Below are 24,203 nucleotides of genomic sequence, written 5' to 3'. Positions count from 1 at the left end.
CAACTTTTAAACATTGCCCATTATCCATTCGTTTCCAATTTAGGGCCTAACATGGAACAGTCTACGGCCTTTATTACGGTCATTCGGAAACTAGAACTTATTATAAAGATCTGAAATAAATTGCACTTCACCAAGAACTCGAGGCTTTGACAAATTGGCTTGTTCCAGAACAGATAGACCCTATTCCGAATATTGAAGCCTATATATTTGTAATATTGTCTCATATTTTTGAGAAAAAAACAGTAGAGTAAGAAAATGTTTTATTACACACTTAATAACAGGCTGAGCTACTCAAATGTAAATATAGGATATTAAACAAGTATTAAAAACATTTTTTGTTCGCGAAAATTATTAAAATTCCCACAAAATCATTCGTTGAGAAATTAAATTTGCTACATGGATTAATTTTTCATTGTTTTAATTGTGCGTTCATTTAATCCTCTATTGGTTTTAATTAAAAGCAATGAAATTGTGTAACGAAATTGGAAATTACTCGTAATATGTCATTAATGAAGCTGGAAGCACAATGGTTGCACATAAAAGTGGTCGTTACACAATCATCATTTGATTGGAATTTATTTAATAACTGGAAAATCTTTTACAGTCAGCTTACATACCTACACCAAGTTCAGAATCTATTAAAACTGTCCTTTAGCTAGGTTGCCTGAAAGACATCGCTTCATAGCGATTAGCACCGCCTAAATTGTGCCGTATCTTTTGCATTTTGTTTTGTGTGATGTGTAAAGTGTCATCTATCTATCCATCTATAACTATAAAAGCGAAAGGTCACTGATTGACTGACTGACTGACTCACTCACTCATCAGGAAATCTCAGAAACCACAAGTGCTAGGAGTCTCGAATTTTGCATGGGGGTTCCTTTTAGAACGTAGGTGCTCACTAAGACGGGATTTAGCTTATTCCACCTCTAAGGGAGTAAAACGGGGTCCCCGCGTACGAAGTCGCGGGTGGCCGCTAGTTAGTTAGTAATAAACTCATTAGATGACATTATGTATTTCAATCAATAAATAAAATAAGTTGATCTGCTACTTACCGCTACAAGAAGAGTCCTCTCTTTTAACATGACTGACAAACAAAACGCCAAATCACTTTCAGAATTCGCCACAAAATCTGACAGGCGCGGGAAGTGGGAAATTGCCGCGATGGCCACTAGGGGCAATCCAATAAGCCGGATTGGAAACAAGCACTTTGTGCAGGTGGGAAATATTACTCCGACATGTTGGCTGACGGCAAGTGGCAAGTGGAGTTACTTTAACATTAGTTTATGCAGAAAAAAAAATTTATTAATTCCACATCGTAGTAGCCGTAGAAATAATCGTAGAAAGTAATCTCTAGGCCTAAACTATTAGTTTATTTTTTCTAGAGATACAAGTTACATAGCAGTACATTACTTAGGTTATTAGGTGAAACGAAAATCAAAAATACAAAATTCAGCACTTTTTTGTACTCGCTCACAAGAAAGGGTTCCCTGACTCTTCAAAATAGTAACACATTGTGCATTTGATAAGTAAATTAGGTACTTTTCATATGCACATCAGTTTTGGATAAGCATTAGGAGAAAGATTTTCATTGTGGAAAACCTTGGGGGAGGCCATTGTCCAGCAGTGGACGTCATTTGGCTGAAACGAACGATTAGGAGAAAGAAAGAAATACATTAATTTGATACCAATTGTATTCCAAACCACGTTCATCTTCAAGAGCTACGCATTAGTATATAATATGCAGATAAAAGACGTATCTTTTTCGCTATCGAATACAGCAGCCGAACAATACTTTAGCATGCAAACATCAGTCTGCGTGCTCGAACGAAACACAATACGGATCTATCGCGGGCTCAGATTGGGACCCAATGAAGCAGGGAGACAAGCCGCTTTCGACTCGCTAGCGACGCGTTAGTGCTTGTTCACGTTGACTCACGGGCGCGGTGGCGGTCGCGGTGACGAAATATCAAACATATGTAGTGATTCCAAGTGTTCACGTACGAAACGCAGGTGCGGTCTAACTAGCGGGCAAGCTAGCGACTGGTGCGCGCGGAGCGCTCGCGGTAATTTCAACGCGTGAAGATGTTTGTGTGTGTTCATGTCAAACTAGCGGCGCGGCGGCGCGCGCGTTTCACTCGCGACGTCAGGTAAGTTCAACCAGTTTGAACTTGTCGCTAGAAACGATAGTACGTCATACTCGCGCGAACGCCTGGTGGTTAATGTGAACACGAGCTCGCAATGTTTCCCGCGCCCGCACCCGCCCCCGCGCCCGCGCGTACCTACGTGAACAAGCACTTAGAGTTTGACGCTAAGAAAAATTGATAGTTGGAAATAAACATTATAGAGATGTACGTATAATACGAGTATACTACAATTTAATGTAACAATGTAATGTAATGTAACTTACGAGTATAGTCGACGTAATATGCTGACTTCTTCAAGAACTGAACTTACTGTTTACCTGATACATAGAAGACCGCCCATCAGACTCTACATTTTTTTTTGCAAAATTGTATGTAATATACAATTAAATAAGATGCCACAGTGTTAAAGTAAATTTGCCATCGTCCATATGGGTTTAATTAACTTAAAAAATACGAAATTCCCCCACTCAGGTTGACCCGTGTAGATACGCTTATTGGCAGACAAAAATTAATATCTTTTCTACCTATTTCACCCTATAGTAACTTAAGTTACCAACAAAGCCTCGTAGCGTTAGCGACTATTATTATAGAATAGAAACGCATCGCCATAATTTCGTCTAAGGTCACAGATATCCGGCGATGCATCTGGGCGCAGCGTGCAGCAGTAATCCATTTATAAATTGAAATTTAAAATGTGGATTCCCGAAAGAGCTGTATCACGATGGTACACTTCTAATAAATATTTTATCCGCCATAAAATATTCTGTATCTGTTGTTTGGCATCTTCAGATCTATTGGACGTACCAATTTTCTAGATAGAAAAGTTCATTTTTATAAAAAAGCGAGAGAGCTTTTGTAAAAGCTCGCATTTTTTATTTTATGTTGATCGTACGTACGATTCCCCACGGCTCATCATGATGATAACTAAGTCTGGTATCTTATTATTTGTAATACCTACTTAGACAGGTGAAATTTGGCAAGTGTTGTATCTAAGAGAGCTTAAAACATAAGACCTAGTTCTCCGTAAACCAAATAAATAATGATATAAGAAGCCCAAAGACAACCATCTCTTTTTAATAATGAATGGCGTTAATTTCTTTTTTCAACCACTTTAATTTTTGCACAGTCAAAGGAAAGTTTAATCACTTTTCAAAAACATAACGAGCACCCAGTATTTGGTTGGGCAGGTGTTTTAAACCCTCGAATCTGAGGGCCGCAGGACTGACTGATAAGGCACGATCCTCCCCGAGAACTGCAGACGCCCCTTCTACACGACATGGATTAACAATAAAAGCATTTGGGTATAAGGTTGGAATTGGGATTGTTTTTCTTTGCAGAAACAAATAAAAGATTATATGTAGCAATTCTACATTAGCACTGTTGACCTTTGAACTCTTAGTACACTACATTTTTCACATAGAAATAAATAATAATGAATGGACTATAAGACCCTATTCAAAACTAACATAGGTTCGAACATGTGATCGCTCGTATAAAGCCCAACACGGCCACGGAACTGGCCTCTCATCATGAAAGAGGCATTTATGCATTCGAATAGGTAAATACCTACCTACTTAGTTTTAGTATAATTAATACCACATCCAAACACTTCGTAGTCAGTCAAGCGTGAGCAACAAATTGAAGAATCTAGCGATCATCGAAAGGTACCAGTCGAGATTGCATTTTTGCGGACGATGCGTCTCGACTACTTCCGGAGTAATGCTTGAGACCCTCTACATAATAAAATTATGTATTACACTATAGGTACGTGTATCATCCTGTTGTTATGAATACAACAATATAAGATTAAAATTAATCATGTTAGGAATAATAGGTACGAAAGTTTATGATAAAACGAATAAATGGTCGCAGTGTAAAAGGATATTTGTTTGACTCGCTCCTAGGTATGCAGAAAACTTTGAATTGTCAGGAGACCAATAGTCTTTATAAACTAAATAATTATACAACTAGCTCAATGATAATACCAAGTAGGTTCTCTGCTATCAAACAAGATGCTTTGTTTGCAGAAGAGTACACTTTATTTGCCAAATTGCTAATTTCCTTGACACGGTTCCTACTTCTTAGCTTTCTCTATGTAAAAACAAAAATACTCGTAGGCTACCGGCAATAGAAGCAAAGTTCGTAGAACTGCGCCCCGATCGGAACTTTTTTCATAACACGGGCGCAACTTGCACTGGCTTGCAATGGCTGTTGCTTTATTTACTGCAGTGATCACACTCCTTGTGTGGGCCTAGAGGTGTTTACACACGACGACTTTTCGAACGAGGTAGGCCTTGTCTGCAGGTCCACTTACGAATAACATCAATCAGCGCGGTTGCTCAACTATATCATATTAGGTTATTTTTAGTCATAACTGCAGGCCAAGCTGCAAGCGACTCTGTAATTTACTAGAGACAAATTGAGGATTTGACCTACACTCTCTACCTACACTAATCAGACAGGTTGGATCAACAATATTTCACATAATTATTCTTTAGATTAATTTCATAATTAGTCTTTTAGTAATTTTGTTTCATTTTCAGGTCAGAAAAATCGCCTCAGTTCTTTCTATGTAAAAGTCTCTAGAATCGACACAACTTTTTGGTTAAAACTAAGAAAGAAAAAGCGTTTTATTTATTTCGCTCTACTTTTTCTAGACTTGCCAGCATGTGGGTAAACGCTGTTAGTAAAACCAGATGCAACCAGCCAAAACTTCTCCTTAGAAAGCCTTAGATGTTATAATTTGAGACAACACCTTGTTAAATACTTTAACTATGTAATAAATAGTGAACCAAAAGCCACGAAAGTTAATCACAACAATGAAATTCATATTTTTCTTCTCGTTACCGATGGAACCAGATGGAACCAAACGGGATCAAACTGTTAAAGTTGGAAAAATCTAATATTATTATGTACAGTCACGGAATAAAAAGGTTCGTCAGTTTTCAAATTGATTCCTTCAACGAATCGCGAGCACATATTACCTTTTGAAACTATGTTACAGAATAATCTCGAGTTAGAGAAAATAATCTTTAACTGTTCGGCAGTAAAGTTCAAAATTATTCAGCTCAAGTTGTTTAACGATTTATCTTGTCAAGAGATTATTGTGATTGATAAACTAAAACCTTCTTGTTGGTTCAACCTGCCATTATTATTTCTATTAAATAAAAAAAAAACTATTGTCAATTGGTCAATGTCATCATTGCATTGCACTGATGGGATAGAAAAATAAACAAGCAAAACCTTATTCGTTAGCAAACGTCATATTTATTTAAATGTTAGCAGCACTGTTTCGTGCACTGTTATGTTGGCAGGTTTGACTCTTACCGTACCTAGTGCAAGCGAAAACCGACACTAAGGTGACGAACCTTTTCATTCCGCGACTGTACATACAATAACTGAATGAAAGTACTTTGTCCGAAACACTTTAATAAGAAACCATACGCTTACGTTCACGAGTATCAAAAGAAAGCCACTTCTTACTAATGCCGTAGTTATATGATAACTGCACTTAAGTTAATGTAAGCAGCACAAGTTCGTTTAAAATTAAAGCCAGCGTTCTGAGGCTCATCTAATTTATATGTTAAGTGCAGTGTCTCCTTTCGCGAAAAAAGCAACACGGAATGTTGACTTGTTATTGTAAATGTGTTCAGACGAGCGGTTGAAACGACCCGACAAAACTATTTAAAGTTTATGTAGTTGGTTTTTCATCATTTTCCTAAGTGGTTGGTTGGTTGGTGGTTGGTAAAAGCTCTCGTGTCAAATTGTATTGGATAGAAGAGCTTTTGAGAACACCTCAATGGGACCAACGACCTTCTACCCTCAGTCAGAACAAAACCATATTTATTTTATAAAATATTGTACAAAGAAATCGGCAGCCACAAAGCGATTTCTTTGATTTCGAGTGAAACGAATCGTGAGTCAAAAAATAATGTAATCCTACCTGTGAAGAGTTTCAAAATAAAAACCTACATTGCGGAAGTCAAGTCAATTTGTAAATCTTTGAGGGAGGCCTATGTTCAGAAGTGGACGTCCTGTAGCTGAAATGATGATGATGAAGATCATTGCCAGCAATAAGTAGGGTTAACATATAAAACTTACCCACGACAGCGTTTCCCCGCCCGTCTGTTGACAACGTCATGCAAACCCGATGCTGCGCCGGCATACCAAACGGCAATGCGGCGCTATGCAACGCTCCAGACAGCTCGCCTTGAAAGCTCTTTCACCAATAAAGTATTCACACAAGTCGCTCCGTTCCCATCATTATATTGCGTTTCTTCAAACACAAGCTTTTTGACGTTTTTGGCGACTATCTAATATGATATTTTAAACTATTATGTAGCATTTTCACTATAAAATCACTGTTACGGGATTTTGCAACAAAACGCTTTTATTAAGGTAAACAGATTTACCCTCCCGACGTTTCAACTCGGTCGCACGAGTCATGGTCGCGGGCAGACTGAAGAGATGCGGCATCGTCTGAATTTTCTTCACCCACCCGCATTTGCACAATATTACCTTTATAAAAGTGTGATAAATTTATCTGATTTTAATACTGTTAAATACCCTCATTATTTTTCTATAAGATTTTGTAACTTTATTACCTGAGGCCTGTAATTTTGTGCGAGTGCAACCATCGACTGAAATTCAATATCACACTCTCGTTGCCAGATCGAAAGCATTTTATTTATTACTAAAAGCTTAAACATGAGCTGTTTTCCTATCGCTGACATGAGATAAAAAGGGTTCCTCTTTAAAATAAATAGGTACCTATCAAATATTTTTACGTAATTTTATATAAGGTATCTCATCTCATCTGTATCTGTGCACCGAAATTAAAAATAGTTTCTGTTAACACGTAAACTTCACCCAAGTGACATCAAAAATAAATTATTGTATTTCATTTTTTACCTACTCGTGGGTGTATACGTGTATAAGAGTGCTTGAAAAAGTAAATACCTAAATTTAAAAAATATACAATGCCTTTTAAATTTGAAATATGTATAATTCCCTGAAAACCTCCTTGTTTCCTATCTGAAAGTGTTATTTTTGAGCTAAATTCTGACAAATGAAGTTTTAAATACTTCTGAGTTTCAATTAGAGACAAGAATAGGGTTAAAAGAATATGTACCCACGCAATTTATGCAAAGTAATTAAGCATTTACTCAGCTACAAAGAACATAAATAAGTCTAACTTAGGCTCTGTGAATAACGCAATTCAAATTACCTTAGAATAATATAAATTCTAAGACAACCTAATTACCCAATTCCATGTAAGTAATCCATAAAGACACCGTTCCTAAAGTAATTTAGTATTTTTCTTATTTGAATTGAAATAACGTTATAATTGCAACACCAATTTATTTATTCTTAATTACAATTCCTTTAGCATTGAAGACGACAGATAAGGCCAAAAGCAGGTAATTTTATGTACACTTACTATAATTGAGCTGAGATTTGCGATCTACAACTACCCGTTTCCTAAAGTCCTATTCTCTACTTCCTACGACTACGGGCTGCAGACAGAGGTAAAATGAGTATACACATAGAAGTTCTAGCTTCAATATGCCTAAAGCTAACTACCTACCTTACCACAGCTATGTCTTTGAAGGCTTAGTTACTTGGCACAGGACACATCTAGATGTCTCCACTGTGCTCTTAAATTCTTACTCTAATGAGTACATGACTAGAAATGAAGTTGTTTAATACATGTAATAAATTCTTAAAGACTAGGTAGTTAAATAGACAATATTTTTTTATTTGATAGCTGAAGCTGTAAATGGAAGACGTGTACTACATTTAAGTTCTTCTGAAATGGTAAAGAAAATATATTTGTAGTAGATCTTTGACCGAATGGAAAGCTAGTTCGAATATTTCTTAATTAAGTTCGAATAATTCGTATATAGTTATGTTAAATTTTCTAAATATGCAGTACAATTTGCAGACTAACATCTAACTAATAAGCTCTCGTAGCGTTGACTGACATAGTTGATGTCAACATAATTTATTAAAAGCTAATCTACCTTAGCCTCTGACATACAGCCAGCGTGACTCTAACATTTTCATACAACTTATCAGCCGTTGCCCGGGCCCTAGTTCTACAATTTACGGCTGTCAATCTGTATGGAAACATGCTGTATATCAGATGCGTTTTAGTCACCTATAGGATTACGAGCATATTGAGTAAAAATATCTAACTTACAGAAGCGTATGTACAATTTGGCTGGCTACTACTACGGATGGATCGGTTAGAGCGCGTTGATTAAATAAGAAATTACTGTTAAACAAGACAATAGTAAAAGGCTTGGATTATGAATAAGCTGGACAGTCAAATAATTAAATAGTAGGGAAGAATTAGCAGTAAGTCATTAGTTCGTTGATGCTGCAGGCCTTTTCACAGCACTCGTTGACGACGCCGGGGAAACGCTTGCCGCGGGAAGGGAACCCGAGACTGCGGGACTTGTGCTGCGACATCCAGGGCCAGTCGGGGTCTACCTCCTGGGTTTTGTAGTAGGGCGACAGGATTGCCTCTGAAAATGTTGAATAATATTGTAGTGACGTATGCTTAAAACTCAGTTGAGAAGAATTACTGGGCTATTATGGGCTGGGTGTCATTTAAGTTGAAATGCGAAAGCTTAAAATCTTATATAATTGGGCTGGTAGGTTAGGCATATGAATTTTTGGCCTTAAACAGTAACTTGATGATTTTAAATCGCTTTAAATCTAATAACTAGGTAAGTATAATCACTCTAGCTTGCAATATGGCATCTTGTTCGTATTGTACTTGACCGCGAAGTACAAATTGTGATTTTAAACTTTAGTTTGCACCTACGTTTTTTATCTAACCATTTTATTTCAAACGACTGTCCAACCAGCTAGGTCTGGGTTTTCTGCAGAGATCCCTTCCTCCTAACAATAAGATTGCTTAAATTGTGACATTTAAATTTTGCATTTCTTTTTAGTACGATTGGGGACCGTAAGATACACTACGTTACTTTATAATAAGATAATCTTACGGTCGTAGGTTATCTGACGGTCCCCTCTCGTACTATTTATTTGTCAGTTGGTTGTGGTGTGTAATAAACAGTATGATCCAACTCACCATACATAGTTCCCGACGACTCCGACCGCTTGCCCATGCTGCCCTCATCGAAGCACAGCACCGCCAGCATCCGAGCCAGGTTCCTGCCGCAGTACATCTTGGGTCCTTCGTTCTGCTGCAGCAGCTGGCCGCCTCCGATGTGACCGGTGCAGTACGAGATGGTCACGGAGAAGGCAAGCACGGCGAAGAGATGCTGGAACTTCATCTGGAAGATGCCATTGATTTATTTAGATTTACTTGTTTAAAGTGCATGGCATGTTTGACTAAATCAACAGGTTTATAATACGTTTTTTAACGCCTTTTACAGTACATTATTATTATTCTGTGCTTTTCATCGTCATCATTTTATGACGTCCACTGCTGAACATAGGCCCCCCCTAAGTAAAATAGTCGAGGCATTAGTCAAGATAGATAGGGGTTTTACTAATCAACATCGAATAGTAGAGAAACGCATAACATCGCTTAGCTTCCTAAACTAAACTAATCGAGGCCTCTTTGCCGTGGAAAACCATAACAAATGTTCAAAAAGACCATAATTTACTGGAAAAAGATTTGTCAAATCAAAGAGAGACGTTTTGATTTTAAATGCATATCAAACTGCAGCGGCAAAGAAAGTTTTAAACTCCTCCACTTAATGTACCTACTTCAGGGAAACTCCTGACTTTGTTGTTCCATTGAAACACAATGGTATAGCAAAGCATACATTATGTATCTACAAACAGTGCCTAGATACACCAGAAATTTTGAAATATAGGTTTACAGATTACAAATAACTATAATCTCTTACCTTTGCTAGTAGTGCGGCTTTCTTGATCTCTCCCAAACTTCGAATGTGTTCCAACCCGTACGATTCCTCATTTTATACCCGCGATCACCAGAGGGTGCCATTAATATTCAACAATATGTCACCTGCCGTGGTTCCTAAGGGGATCCTAATGAATCCTGAACGCTCTCGTGAAGGCTGTGCTGTCAGGTGGAAATGTAGGTGAGTGTACAACAGGTTAGGGGTATAACTCGCTGTATTCGACTACCCCTTTAGGAAAAACAAGTTTTGCTAGAAACGGACAAATCTTGTACGTTCAAGATGATAATCATGGCAATCGTCGCCGGCACATGTTGTGACTATTTTTGTTACAAATGCGAAATACCCATGGCATCTTCCAGCAGACCCAGATAATGCGTGAACTAATTTAAAATAATTAAAATTACATATAACTATAATACGATTGTCTACAGGTATAGGAATCGACTTTGAACTGACTTCAATTCCAAATGTGCTCTGGACGCATTGCAACTTTGCAACTATAATTGTCTATAGACCCATTTACTCTATTGGATACCCTGAGAGCCAGTGTAATATGAAAAAAATGAATAATTTCTTACAATAGTGTTCACCCTTAATCGTGTAACCTTTACGTAGCCAGTGGATCGTGCGACTTGTTCAAGCCGTCGGTTCCGATATCCCGGCCGTAACGGCTTGTCGCCAGAGCCGTCGCCTTGGCGCCACATTACAGGGTAAAGTGGTAAGAAATAATAGGAATTTAATTTATTACATCGGTTTTGATATAAATCAAATTCAAATAATTTTAAGTGTTCTTCGATAGCTGGACGGCCTATTGCAATTTGCAATCGAATAGTTCTATTAGAAGGAATTTTAATAATTGAGTTTATACCTATTACAAAATATTATTATCTGCCAATTCGCTGCTTCGATTAGATCCCAGGTCCCACTTAGAATAAAAATCCGTTTGTTTGTTTGTTAATAAATACTAGAGTACTTATTATTATTCTGTGATACTAGTTAGTAGCAATTTCGTCTCCTTCAAGAATTTATCCGCAAAGTCTCATAAAACTGCCCTATTGCTCGACTGGTTGCGTAGGAGTAGTGTAAGTTCATAAAACAATGAATTATTGATTTTTAATTTTGTTCTAGGTGTTATTCCGTTGTTCAGCGATAAAGGTGATGATACTACTACTACAAAAGCCGTAAGTGCAGATATCAGTGTAACTGGTGTAACGTTCACACCCTGTATTTTAATAATCTTGAATTCATTGGACAATAATTTATTTAAAACTAGCTGACCCGGCGAACTTTGTTCCGCCTTAATGGCAATAAATAAGCAGACTTTTTTTTTTAATTTCGAACGGGATAAAAAGTATCCTATGTCCTTCTCCTGGCTCTAAACTACCTCCCTGTCAATTTTCAGCTAAATCGGTTCAGCCGTTCTTGAGTTATAAGTGGAGTAACTAACACGACTTTCTTTTATATATATAGATTTGTTTACGATGGAAATTTTAAGGTATCTACGAGTGAGCTTAGTGGTTCGCACCCGTCACATCGTGTGTTCCGGCCCGCTGCGCCCCGTCCGACGCCGCCGGAGCCCGACGTCTTGGCGCCGACAATGTTCCTTTAGATTCTGTTAGTTATTTTATACTATAGGATAGGAGAGATGGTGAGAGTAAACAACATACTTGTGTGGTCGTTATAAGTTAAAACGTTATAAAAACTATTCTGCCTGCTAACTTCCATTAGTAATCTATAAGTAGGTGTTTAAGTTGTGGGAAGAGATCACCTTTTGCTACAAGACCTCCTGATTTTACCTGAGTCGTCATTTTAGCATAAAATGTCTCCTTCTCTAAACGTTTTTAAAAACAATAATTTAATAAAAGTCAAGTCCTAAATTAATTAATTGCCATTGCCAGAAAAAAAATAAACAGTCAGCTGATAATGACAGCTGTCACTGTCAGTTGGTCGACTGTGTTGTTGGTTGACAGGTGTGGTGTTTGTATTTCCTCGACGATTCCTCCCACCACAGAAAAGTGGGTCAAATATTGAAAGTTTTAAACTAAACATCGGTCGTCCCGTTACTTAGAATGTCTTAAGACTTGAATTAAGGCTTGCCCAATGCCGGACATTTGTATAGCGGCAAGTGAAGTGAACACACACCACCATGTTAAATATCCTGGACATAGCGTTCTTAGGATTGGCTTCTGCAGTGACTTTTACGGGTTTTCTCATTAATAACTTCGAGAAACATGTGCCGGCGTTCATAATTAAGGGGTTTAGGTACGGTAGTTTCGCCTACAAAGGTTCTGATGCGAATTTCCTACAGTTAATTGAGATACCTAAGTCATGGTACCGACATTTTTATCTATTCGCTACGTGCTTCGGAAGTGTTACTCTAATTTACATATTTGCTGTTTATTACCTGGACTACGGTGTGCACAAATACGTCTCGTTCTTCTTGAGGATATTCCTAGAGCAGGATGAACCTTCAGGTAAATGTTTCAAGTATTTTTCCCCATTGATTAGATTTTAAGTACATAGTTCTGTTTACTAAAAAATTAGTAAGGTAATCTATTGGATATCCAATTATTCCACTAACTACTTAGATAAAATTGTGACAAAAAAGAAGGGAGGAGGAAGGAGAAATTATTGAAAACTAATATGCAAGTACCACAAGTCCTCATTAGTAATTAATGAGTTAAGTTTTATAGGAAAATCCACTTAGGAAATGGATTACTCATTGAAATAATTAATTCATTTCAGTGTCCGCAACGGCAGTGATGATAGTAATGTCTCTGCTCATGGTGCAATGTGTGAGAAGGTTCTACGAGACGTACTTCGTGCAGGTGTTCGCCAAGTCCAGTAGAATGAACTTGAGCCACTACTTGGCGGGAATCATTCATTACTTTGCTTGCTTTGTGGCAGCTGTGGGGCAAGGGCCTCTGTTTTGTGGTAAGAAACGGTCTTCTGTATGAATTATTAAATAGACCTTTTGTTATTATTGTACTGATAATAACTTTGTTTTTTCGGGTGTTGTTAGGAGCTTATTTAGAGATAAAGAAGATAAAGATTTACTTATATTTGATACTATAATAATACCTGCCATAATTCAATTGTGTATTCATCCTTCAACAACCATTTTCCCTCATAGGAATGCTGTCTCATCAAAATTTTTCTGTATAATTCCAGGTTCCCAAAACAGAGAAAATGTAAACTGGAATGACACACCAACCAAAGTCTTGGCTGGTCCATGCATAGCCGTTTTTCTCTGGGCCTGGTACGAACAATACCAAAGCAACTTGATTTTTGCAAACTTGAGAAAAGACAAGAAGTCCGGTGAAGTGGTCACAGAAGACCATGGACTGCCCAAAGGGAGAATGTTTCAATATGTGTCTAGTCCACACAGGATGTGCGAGTTGTTGATGTATACAGTTCTCCTGCTTTTGATCCCAACTAAGACATTTTTCTGCATTTACCTGTGGGTTCTGGCAAATCAGGTATGTTGTGGTAAATTGCAAATAAGATTAAATCAGTTTAATTATGATTGAGCATATGAAAACCAATTATTCATTGGATTTTATAAAGTAACTACTAGTAAAGTTGTTATGATGTATATTTTTATGTCTGGTTTAATAGTTGAGAATTATTTTTATTTCCAGATACAAACAGCTATTCAAGCACATGAGTGGTATAAGAAGACATTCAAGAATTACCCTAAGGAAAGGAATGCTATTTTCCCTCATGTTCTATGACAGGTCTGAGCTGAGAAAATCTCTGATTAATGTCTATTTGTAGTAGGAATAAGTAGTAAAATGATAATTACAAGACTGTTAAATGAGGACTATAAAACTTGAAAATAATGGGGCTCTTAATATTTATTAAAATTTCAATTATGTTTAAGGTAAATTATTTTAATTGGTGAGAAATCTAATGTAAAACATTGATTATATTATAAAGAAAGATTTTGTTATAACAATATTTTTATTTTGTCTCAACATAGCTTAATGGAAATTAAATATTGCATCACACACACACAAAATAAGTGCACACACTGCTATCACCTTACTTTACTTGAACAGGAAACTGAAACAAAGAGAATAAAATAGTGTAAATCTTGTCAAGTATTATGCAATATGCACTAAACAACATTCACTGAATCTTGCATACCTCTATGCAAATGCAATAACAAATCACCAGTGAAGGTTAGTCAAATAATTTTATTTGATGTTTAAATTATTCAGTCAGAGTTGGGTTGTGGTCTTTCATTTAGACTACCCAAAAAGAGACATGACTAAAGGTATAAAAGTATTTTATTTTTTTCTCCAAATAAATGCTTTGATAAAGCACTTTTACTGCTAATTATCATGTAATGTTAGCAAATATTGTGTCAACACAGGCTGGGTGTACCACTTTATTTTAACTGTGACTGTAACATTAACCGGTGTATTTTGTATGGAGTTTGACATATTTTTGACGTTTGTTAAAGTTAAAGTAAAATGGTGCAAGCCAGCCTAAGGCTGAGTTGCACCACCAAACTTTGACCGTAACTATAAGGATAACCGGCGTATTTTGTATGGAGTTTGACAGATTTTTGACGTTTGTAACAGTCAAAGTATGATGGTGCAACCCAGCCTAAGAATATTGAAGCATTACAAACCTGTAAGGATACCCCTGTGTTTTCGCTCTGAACACAGACAGAAGTAGAGAGAAGAACACGCAGACTAGAACTAGCCCGACCACGGACTGGAAGCGGCGCCTCTTGCCTTCAGCCGGAGCGCGCGCCGGTTCGTTCTTGACGCCTCCCGCCGCTTCTATCATTAGGATCATTCCAACTACCACTGCCCCATCTGTGGCGGAAAGCTAAGGAAATAACTGAAGTATGAATTTATGATACAATTTAGACATGAGAGATTTTGCATCCCCATCAGCCCTCTGTCATTTAGCAGTGCTCATAATAGTGATTAGTCCTATGTATTGAAAGTAAGTAATATACTAAAAATATATAGCTTTGTTAGTTTTAAGAGTGAAACCTGTTTAATATTTATGCATTCAGTTATTAATGCAAATTCACTATCAGTAAGTAAATGTTCACCTATTGAGAAACAAATGTGTTATTACTGTTCAAGGGCTTGCTATTTGTAATATTCAGAAGACAGCAAAAATCTCCAAAATTATGTTTCTCTTTCACCCATTTATAAAAAGGATACTTAAAATCGCAACTATGTAACTCTCCAGCACAAACTGTCCATGGGATCCACCATTGATGTAAACTGGCCCGTTTTTAGTCCTGTGGAAGAACGGTGGGCCTCTGATCTGGTTCCACATCTGTCCCGAGACCATCGCAAAGCAGAAGAAGACAGCTGCCACTGCCCACATCTGTTTGTTGTACAGAAACTCGAGGTTGTTGCGACGGAGGTACAAGAATCCAGCGACCAGAATGAAGAGTGTCGCAAAGGCTACTGCTCCTGAGTAGTTGGGTGGACGGAATATTCTGACCTGGAATGTAACAAAGTCTAATTAGAAATTGGAAACACATTTTTTATAATAATATTACTTCTTAGTTCTGGGTTTCATAGAAATAAACTAGTTCCAGAAGTAATAATGTTAGTTAAAATGTTTTCAGTTATGTTAAAAGATATTCTTAGAAGTAATAATGTTAAGCCAAATAAAGATCATAAAGTCTCAATACCAGGGATGTTAAGAAAACCCGCATTATAGAAGAAAAAAAAAAGGTTTATAAACAACTAATAATCCTATTAGTTCTTTCTAATTCATAGATGGTTATAAGTATTTACTATGAACACTCTTGGTAAGTAATAAAAGTTTTATGACAATTTTTATGTGCCCTTACAAGAGTTCAATCAAACTTAATTAAAATCTATGTTTTACAACATAATATGTGTGTGAAGAGATTAAAGAGGATTTGTTGATTTATTTTGAATTAGGCATTCATTTGTATAATAAGATGTATTCATCATAAATTGTCAGAGGTGGAATTGTGTAAAGCAATCGTAATCATTTGACAGTTCATAACGTACGATTATTCTGTCAAACGCTTTGTTTAACTGACTTTATCGTACGTTATGAACTGTCAAATGATTATGATTGCTTTACACAATTCCACCTCAGATACCTAATAAGTTAACTGTTATGGAAATATGGTAATTTTTGTACCTGCACATCAGTTCTGTCTTGTATCCACTTGGCAATAGCTTCAGCATGGATACCAGCACGCTCAAAGTCCATGGAGTCTGCTGGTTTGGGCTTGCCTTTAGCGGGGAAGTGCATGATCACTGGGGCTGTGTTCAGGCGGAGCTGGAAAGGTTTAGTATACTAATTAGTAAAGTACAGTGTAAACTTCGTGGTCACAAATATGGAGGATCAAGGGACAATATAAACCTCTTTTCTTATTAGAATTACTGTATAACCAGATGTTCTTACAAGAACAATAACATTACTGATAATAAATCTGTAGTTAGTTAAGAATTGAGGAACTGATAGGGATTATGGGCACAAAGAGGAATGCTACATACCATTTGGAAAACATCCGAACCTTCATCAAAATCAACCATACCAAAGAATAGCTTGTTGTTGTACGACTGAGAGAACCTGAAGGAGTTAGCCACGATCATGTACTCGTCGTAGACATGTTGGCAGATCGTACAGCGGCGAGCTGGGGCCATGGCCGTGAACATCACAATGAAAGAATAATCCCTCGGAGGCGACTTCACATACTCTTTGAACTTATTGAAATTCAGCGGGATGATCGACCGCTTCGCTGTCATATCAGCCAGCTGCTGCAGCTTCTCCTCAAGCTAAAATTCAAAGTCATATCATTAAATTCCAAAAGACCGGCGCCTGAAGCGAAACGTAACGTTGCACTTGCAAGAATTCAACGCACCCCTTTAGCCCGACTCTGCGCTTCACCTTGGTTATAAGTCAGGATTACTACTAAACATAGTAATGCTTTGAATTTCATTGTGTAAATTTTTGTTTAGACCTATTTTATTCGAGTTTTTTTGGAAAATTTACAAATCTTCTGATTCTGAAAACTTGCCAACGCAAACGTCAAATCAGAGCAATGACGTGTTTCTACATAATCTATGGATTAATATTTACGGGGTTTGTTTTTAGAAATAAATGAGTTACTGAAAATAACTAGTATGAATACTAGCTTTATAGTTAGATGAAAAAATAAAAATACGAAAAAAATAATGTGGGCATCACAGATATGGATTTTAATGGACATCGTCGTTCGTTTCAGCCAAATGACGTCCACAGCTGGACAAGGGCCTCTCCCAAGGATTTCCTTATCTACCGGTCCTGCGCTGCCCGCATACAGACTGTTCCCGCGACCTTCACCCTATGCCTTTACCAGATCGTCGGTCCACTAGTGGGAGGCCTGCCCACCCTACATCTTTCTTTCGGCCCGTGGTCGCCACTCGAGAACTTTTCTGCCCGAACGGCCGCCATCGTCTCTAGCTCTACCCACGCACTGCCACTTGATGTCGTTCACTGATGGTTCTTCTGCGGATCTCATTTCTGATTCGATCACAAGTGTGGGCATGCTTGTTTCTTTTATTCTTTCTTTAGATTAGTGCACGTGGGCAAATGTAGCCTACCTACTCTATTTCATTTTGCTCAAAGATTAACATAACTGGAGGAGAATGCCTTAAGGCACTAAGTTCGCCTTTTATCTAACGTAACATGATTACGTTCGAACGAACGGATTTTGATGAAACTTTACAGTATTATTATTGTTTATAACCCAGAATAACATCCCAACTAATATTATAAATGCGAAAGTAACTCTGTCTGTCTGTCTGTCTGTTACGCTTTCCCGCTTAAACCTCGCAACCGATTTCGATGAAATTTGGCAGGGACATAGTTTGAGTCCCGGGAATGGACATAGGATAGTTTTTATCCCGGTTTTTGAAACAGGGACGCGCGCGATAAAGTTTTTCTGTGACAGACAAAATTCCACGCGGGCGAAGCCGCGGGCAGAAAGCTAGTAGGCTATAATTATGACGATTTGTGACAAACTAAATTTCACGCGGGTGAAACCGCAACCTGCCTAGATATCTCATCTACCCCTCTCAACAGGAATCGAACCCACAACAGGCCCAACAGGCAAAGCTTTGTGTTCGTCCCCCTAGCCTTTCGTTATTTGCTCAGTGTGCTCTCCCTAATACTTGTGTTCTGTTCTCTGATCTCTCTTGTTGTGTGTACCTATTCGAAATGTCTTTTTTCGATTGAAAAATATTTTTCCAACTGGAGAAATAATCAGGAATAGCAAGATGTTACTTCAGAAAGGGTATGTACCTATAAAACCAAAAGTTAAAAAAATATGATTAATGTAAAAAGCAAAACTAAAAAAACTGGATTGAACAGAAACACTGGATTCATAATTTACAGTAGTTGTTTTCAAAATATTTTATTAACACAATTCATTCAATAACACCAAAGATTATAACATTCTCTAACATGAAACCTAAAATAAAATACAATTTTACCTAGATGTATTTACTTACCAATTTATAATCATTCAAACATCATATTTTCGACTATGAGGTATACAGAATAAATATATTTGAAATATTTCACATTATAAGTCGTCAGAAATGTTTTATATAATAATTATTATATTATATAGATAATTTGATTACGACAGTGTCATATTAACGTTGAAAGCACCGCCCTAAGCTGCCTTCCTAAGTTTAATACTCGTTCGTTCATAATGTAGATCGATAGGAAAATAAAACACACAAAACAATAAAGTAGAAACAAAATAATATGGAATGTACAAATCATGTTTATTTACTGATTCCTGGCAATACAATGTTTGTGACTCGCTTTTGAATTTATCTCAGTGGTCACTCGAGAGAGTACAAGTAACATTCACAGGCCCATAACAGTATAATAGGATACATACATCCACTATAACACTGAAAGCTATATAGCAGTAGTTAGACATCGACATCAAGCCAGGTTTGACCTCAACTTCTCAGCAATAGAAATATCGGTACATAGTACCTGGGGGTTTCAACGGTTCATAAATTATTTAAGATAACTCGTTTGGACTTAAATTTCTACTCTAACTGTACATTAGTTTCGCCTTACGCTAAAATAATCTAAAAGTGATATCGTCAGATGGTATTCGCGAGGGATGTGACGCGCAAATTAAGTGATATGTCGACGGACGATTCCTCCTGTCACCGAAACACAAAGATACGTCGGTAATAAATTAATAATTAAAGTAACAGTCATCGCTCGGTAGCGTCGGTACATGATTGGGATTCGAAGATTGTGATTATTATAAAATTGAAATAGAAAAAATATTTATACAGGTAGCGGCGTGGCGCGCGGGGTCGCAGCATCGTGACGGCGCGCGCGGCCGGTCGACGGCCCGCTACCGGCGACGACTTTGCGCGGGCGCGGGACGGCGCGGGAACAGCTTACTGCTTCGTGTACAGGTAGATGGCGACGATGAGCCCGTACAGACCCAACACCTCGGCGAAGATGAGGATCAGGATCATTCCGACGAATAACCTTGGCTGTTGTGCAGTTCCACGGACGCCGGCATCACCCACGATGCCTATGGCGAATCCGGCGGCCAGACCCGAGAAACCTACGGCGAGACCCGCTCCCAAGTGGATGAACCCTCTGGAAAGAAGCAAACGATACTTTGTTAATAAAGACAATACATTAACAAACAAATCTGCAAAGTGAATATTGTTGGTTCAAAACATCCCTTTTTCTCTCCATATCAAGCTTGTAATTGGTATTTGTATGGGTATTGCCTTCTCAAGTGTGTGCATACGTACATCACACTTGTCAGGTATCCGCTTATCTCTAAATGATTGATCAGGCTTTATCTACTTATGGATGAAGCGAACACAGCTAATCCTACTCATGTTCATGCCTAATGTTTCATACATTTTGCTAAAAAAAAAACCACAATTTATGAAAATTATAAACAAGCTACATTCCACTGGCATTATGATGATTCATGTTATACATTATTTATTCAGATGATAATAACTTAAACTTAACCATTTTATTATTCTTTAAGTGTGAATGTCAGTAGTGTTTTAAATAGCAATTAATTAAGTCAGCGTTAATTCATTTTAGAAAGTACATACTCAATATTACAGAAAGTAAGGAATTACTTTAAGTATGTTCGACTTTAAGCTTATTAGGTCATTGCTATTTAAAGATCATTTAAAGAGGAATAAACCCAATACAAACAACAATACTATGCAGTTTTGATATAGACAGTTTTATACACACTTTTCCTGTAACCTTCATGTGCCATATTATTGTTCAATGGACCAAATTGAAGGCCTTATCATCAGGGAAAGTTAATTTGTCAAGCATGACAAACCTGTGTAAACAAAATAATTGTCTTCAAAAAAAATTGCTCATTATGTATTTAAATAAAATCAAACAAAACATCAAAGTATGTTTGGCCTCAAAACTTTTTTTGTTATTGTGAAAAGATTTATTTTTTGGGGAAATTGAACAGCAAGCATCTTTTTATTGAATTAACTACACACAATAACGAGATTTGCTATTGTCTGACTGACCTAGTTATGTTGATGATCCGCTTTTGCATTAGACACCAAAATATTACTAAGATTTATCACTGTATCAAGGCAGATTAGCAGAAGCATGATTATTATAATATTTGGAATATTTTATGATGCATAGGCACATGCAGGATTCTTCATATTTATGGTTTTGACTACCATCTTTGACCAAGCATGGAGTGAACTTCCCAGAAAATGCTTTTACTGCCCTTTGAAGATATACTTAGTTACACTACTTAGTATAATGCTGGTTGCAAACCAAGAGCTAAGCAAGTTAGTTTAGTTTCCTTGTTCTCATAGTGTGTGCATGTTATTCATGCAATACAGTTTACAGTCGATAGATGAGTATGGGAAACTGCATCAGCTATCATCAAACTTAGCTTAACTCTTGGTCTGCAACTGGCTTAACAGAACTTTTTTTTTTTATCCACAACGAGGAAGCTCTTGACCTGTATCTCACCTGATGGTAAGTGATGATCAGGCCGAAGGTGGAAGCGAGCTTCACCCGGAATCCTCAACCACGGAGGAACTGGCTATCTTACCTCTAACTGCCGGAACACAACAATGCTGTTAACATTGTTGTTATGGCGACAGACTTAGGTAAGATGGTGTTAGCTAGCCAGACGGACTTAGAACAAGCCCTACCACCAACCAAACTGAACAGAAAAATCTGCCCCCACTGGGAATCGAACCCGGGACCTCTGCGTCTGAAGCAGGTGGTCTTACCACTAGACCACAGAGGCGGTTAAGACTGATAAGAAAATTGTCATTACCTGTACAGGGGGTAGTTGGCTGGCCCGTCCAGGGAACCAGCGATCAGGACAGCCACGACCAGCCCATAGATGGCGATGATACCCGCCATGACCACAGGAATGATCGACTTCATGATCAGCTCGGGCCGCATGACCGACATCGCCGCGATACCCGTGCCTGACTTGGCGGTACCATATGCGGCTCCCAGCGCTGGAATTGGAGAAATAATACGTTGTAATAACATAATAATAATAATAAAAATTATTTATTTTATCAGACACTCATTATAGTACATTAAAAAAAATTTGGAAGATAACAATTGTTGTTCTGAGTGTGCGATCTGGAGCCTAAACTAGGGTCACCCTGTATTTCAGGCCTCCCAAGTCCCTATAATATACAGATAAACTTTATTGTACACCTGACACTACACAAAACAAGAAGGGAAAGAAAAATACATCTTATCACTATGAAACTGTTTACATTGTGATGTTACATTTTATCTTCCCCACAACATGAAGTTCTAGTCTGTCTGGTTATGATATGAGTTAATGACTAAAGCTTGTTATCATTTATTTTGTGAATTGTTAATCATTTCTGCTGAAGTGGTTGTTAATAAAAATATGTGGGAGAGTGTGGAAAACATATGGTAGGCAGGTTTTGATAACTGCACTAAAGTCCAGTTACAGATATTGGCTTTTGCACTGAATGAAACAGGTTAGCAGGACTCAGGACAGCACAATCATTGTGTGCTTTGGTTTTGACACAAATTGTAAAGCAATACAGTTGAAACAGCAGCATCTGTATTGATATTGCAAACAAGATAAGTGCAGTAGAGCAGAAACTTCAATAATATTGATTTATAAATCTGTTACATAATGGTTAAACAACTGATAGTTGTTGGCTGAAATAACATTGCTCAGCAACTTTGAAATGGAGTGTATAATCTATGAACTTATATGACACTTTTGGTCTGTCTGTACTACTGCCCTTTCTGTGGTTTGCTATACTTACATGAAAAAGCTTAAAGATTTCACTAAAATCCTCCATCTCCATTAGATGTTAGTTTGTAGTGTAGACTCCCTTTTGAGGAAAGGAATGATAGTCAATGTGGAACTTAGTTATTAGTGCATGTAATGATTATCTTACATAATTTATCTAGTTAGTCAGTCTTCTTGACTGAATTACATGTGCTGTGATTGCATATCAAGTTAAATCAATACAGCTGATGTCAGTTATCATTACATAGGTGCTATGTTAGTATGTGTGCAGGTATGTCCTCATGCACTAGCTAAATAAGGCATACTTTCAATGAAAAACTTGTGAAATCAGATTTCAATAGTCATGTGACAAGATAAATTAGTCATAGTTTAGTTTTATCCATGTTTAGTAGTTTTTTTTATGATCTACAGGATCCAGAGCCTACATGGTAATGCTAAAAGAATAAGATAATGACCAGTCATGTGGTCACTTGAATTATCAAAAACTACAGTAAAAACTGGTTTTGATCTTTATGAAAGTTGGTGTTTAGTGATTGGCTGTCCAGTTATCAGGCGTAGAAGCTGATTGTTTCAGGATTTCAGTAGATATTGAACTTGGTACTGATGTACCAGTCTATGGTGATCACATGATGACAGATAACTTATGTCAACTTGATTGGAATTATGACATATGCAGCTGCTTTATTAGTTGGAATAGAGGCTAGATTCCTGTAAGAATTCTTGATGTCCAAGCAAGTAAGAGAGGTTAGGTCAACACATGACTCCCAGCTGACTTGATCACATGATAAACAATCATGTGACAGTTGACTCCTTTTTCTATGGATTTTGACATCATTCATGGCTTCTTGTTTCCCAGGGTTCTTCATCGTCATAAGAAACAGTAGCATAGATGAGTGGTAAATTGTCTGGCATATGAATGGAGATGTATTAGGTGGAATAGAACTTATCCAGACTGTTCATTCATACAAGTTGGGTGTTTTCTGTTGTGTGAGCTACATAGTGTGGAATTGCAGATATTTATATTCATTCATATGTTGGGTTTTTCTGTAGGAACAATGTGTGAAGGTACATAGTACTATGATGAGTCATAGGAGTTGCCTCTATCTGAACTATTATAAACAAAAGGAAAATTGAACAACCAGGGAATGTAATTCCCAGAATCCAATTTCAGTATAATTGATTTAGTTGCAATTCAGGTCCTTTGTCGCGCAGTACTACCAACCTGCACTAACAATTAATCAGTCACATGACCAATAATCTTACATTTCAACCGAAATGCAACGCCCCTCCTCGGGAATCCGGTCTTTCATGCCAATTTCATGCAAATAAGAATGCCTTCCAGCGCATTATCGACTCCCGAAAACTATCCCGTCATATATATTTATGTATGTCAGACAGACACGAACCACAAGGCGCGGCTCCAACTATATTTAGGATGCCTAAAATAACATAACCAGACAGATTTTACGTTACACTAACACATTCCGTACCAAAAATCTAAACAAGATCTCAAATTCTGGATGAATTCACGAGATGAAGGGACTGATTTCGGGAAATCGATAACGAATCAAGACAGCCATTTCAATCAGGACAAGGCACATACCGCTAAAGATGATAGCTGACGCTGCTCCCATAACTCCGAAGAAGGGTCCGTAGATTGGGTTTTCGGCCATTTTGAACTTGAAATGTGGGAGTATTTACAGGTCCCAAAAACTGTGATGACTATCTGCACACACTCACTCCACGGAACTACTTTGGAACAGACAAATATGGCCCAAGCTTTGCAAACTCGATAGAATGGGTCATATGACGATTGATGTTCAAGGCAGT

At 37.5% G+C, this 24,203-nt stretch overlaps 4 protein-coding genes across 4 annotated transcripts; 1 reads left to right on the top strand and 3 right to left on the bottom strand.

Annotated features, from left to right (window-relative positions):
- Positions 1–7,485: 7,485 nt before the first annotated feature.
- Positions 7,486–10,061, bottom strand: LOC135073657 (insulin-related peptide 1-like). Its single transcript, XM_063967813.1, has 3 exons — positions 10,034–10,061; positions 9,247–9,451; positions 7,486–8,674 (listed from the first exon to the last, which is right to left on the bottom strand). Exons 2-3 carry the CDS (start codon positions 9,449–9,451, stop codon positions 8,499–8,501), a joined length of 381 nt encoding a protein of 126 aa, XP_063823883.1. The 5' UTR covers positions 10,034–10,061; the 3' UTR covers positions 7,486–8,498.
- Positions 10,062–12,018: 1,957 nt separating this feature from the next.
- LOC135073411 (polyprenol reductase) lies at positions 12,019–13,953 on the top strand. Its single transcript, XM_063967592.1, has 4 exons — positions 12,019–12,525; positions 12,797–12,985; positions 13,223–13,530; positions 13,693–13,953. The coding sequence occupies exons 1-4, from the start codon at positions 12,198–12,200 to the stop codon at positions 13,783–13,785; spliced, it is 918 nt and encodes a 305-aa protein (XP_063823662.1). The 5' UTR covers positions 12,019–12,197; the 3' UTR covers positions 13,786–13,953.
- Positions 13,954–13,995: 42 nt separating this feature from the next.
- LOC135073410 (tumor suppressor candidate 3) lies at positions 13,996–17,124 on the bottom strand. The gene is made up of 6 exons (XM_063967591.1): positions 16,935–17,124; positions 16,567–16,848; positions 16,208–16,348; positions 15,241–15,529; positions 14,691–14,880; positions 13,996–14,116 (listed from the first exon to the last, which is right to left on the bottom strand). Exons 1-6 carry the CDS (start codon positions 17,010–17,012, stop codon positions 14,101–14,103), a joined length of 996 nt encoding a protein of 331 aa, XP_063823661.1. The 5' UTR covers positions 17,013–17,124; the 3' UTR covers positions 13,996–14,100.
- Positions 17,125–18,825: 1,701 nt separating this feature from the next.
- LOC135073409 (V-type proton ATPase 16 kDa proteolipid subunit c) lies at positions 18,826–24,196 on the bottom strand. Its single transcript, XM_063967589.1, has 3 exons — positions 23,977–24,196; positions 21,396–21,585; positions 18,826–19,696 (listed from the first exon to the last, which is right to left on the bottom strand). Exons 1-3 carry the CDS (start codon positions 24,044–24,046, stop codon positions 19,489–19,491), a joined length of 468 nt encoding a protein of 155 aa, XP_063823659.1. The 5' UTR covers positions 24,047–24,196; the 3' UTR covers positions 18,826–19,488.
- Positions 24,197–24,203: the final 7 nt, after the last annotated feature.

This window comes from Ostrinia nubilalis, chromosome 7 (assembly GCF_963855985.1).
Source record: "Ostrinia nubilalis chromosome 7, ilOstNubi1.1, whole genome shotgun sequence".
In the NCBI taxonomy this organism is placed as follows: domain Eukaryota; kingdom Metazoa; phylum Arthropoda; class Insecta; order Lepidoptera; family Crambidae; genus Ostrinia; species Ostrinia nubilalis.
The sequence above is the reverse complement of the archived record's forward strand: the minus strand, read 5'-3'. Positions and strand labels throughout refer to the sequence as shown.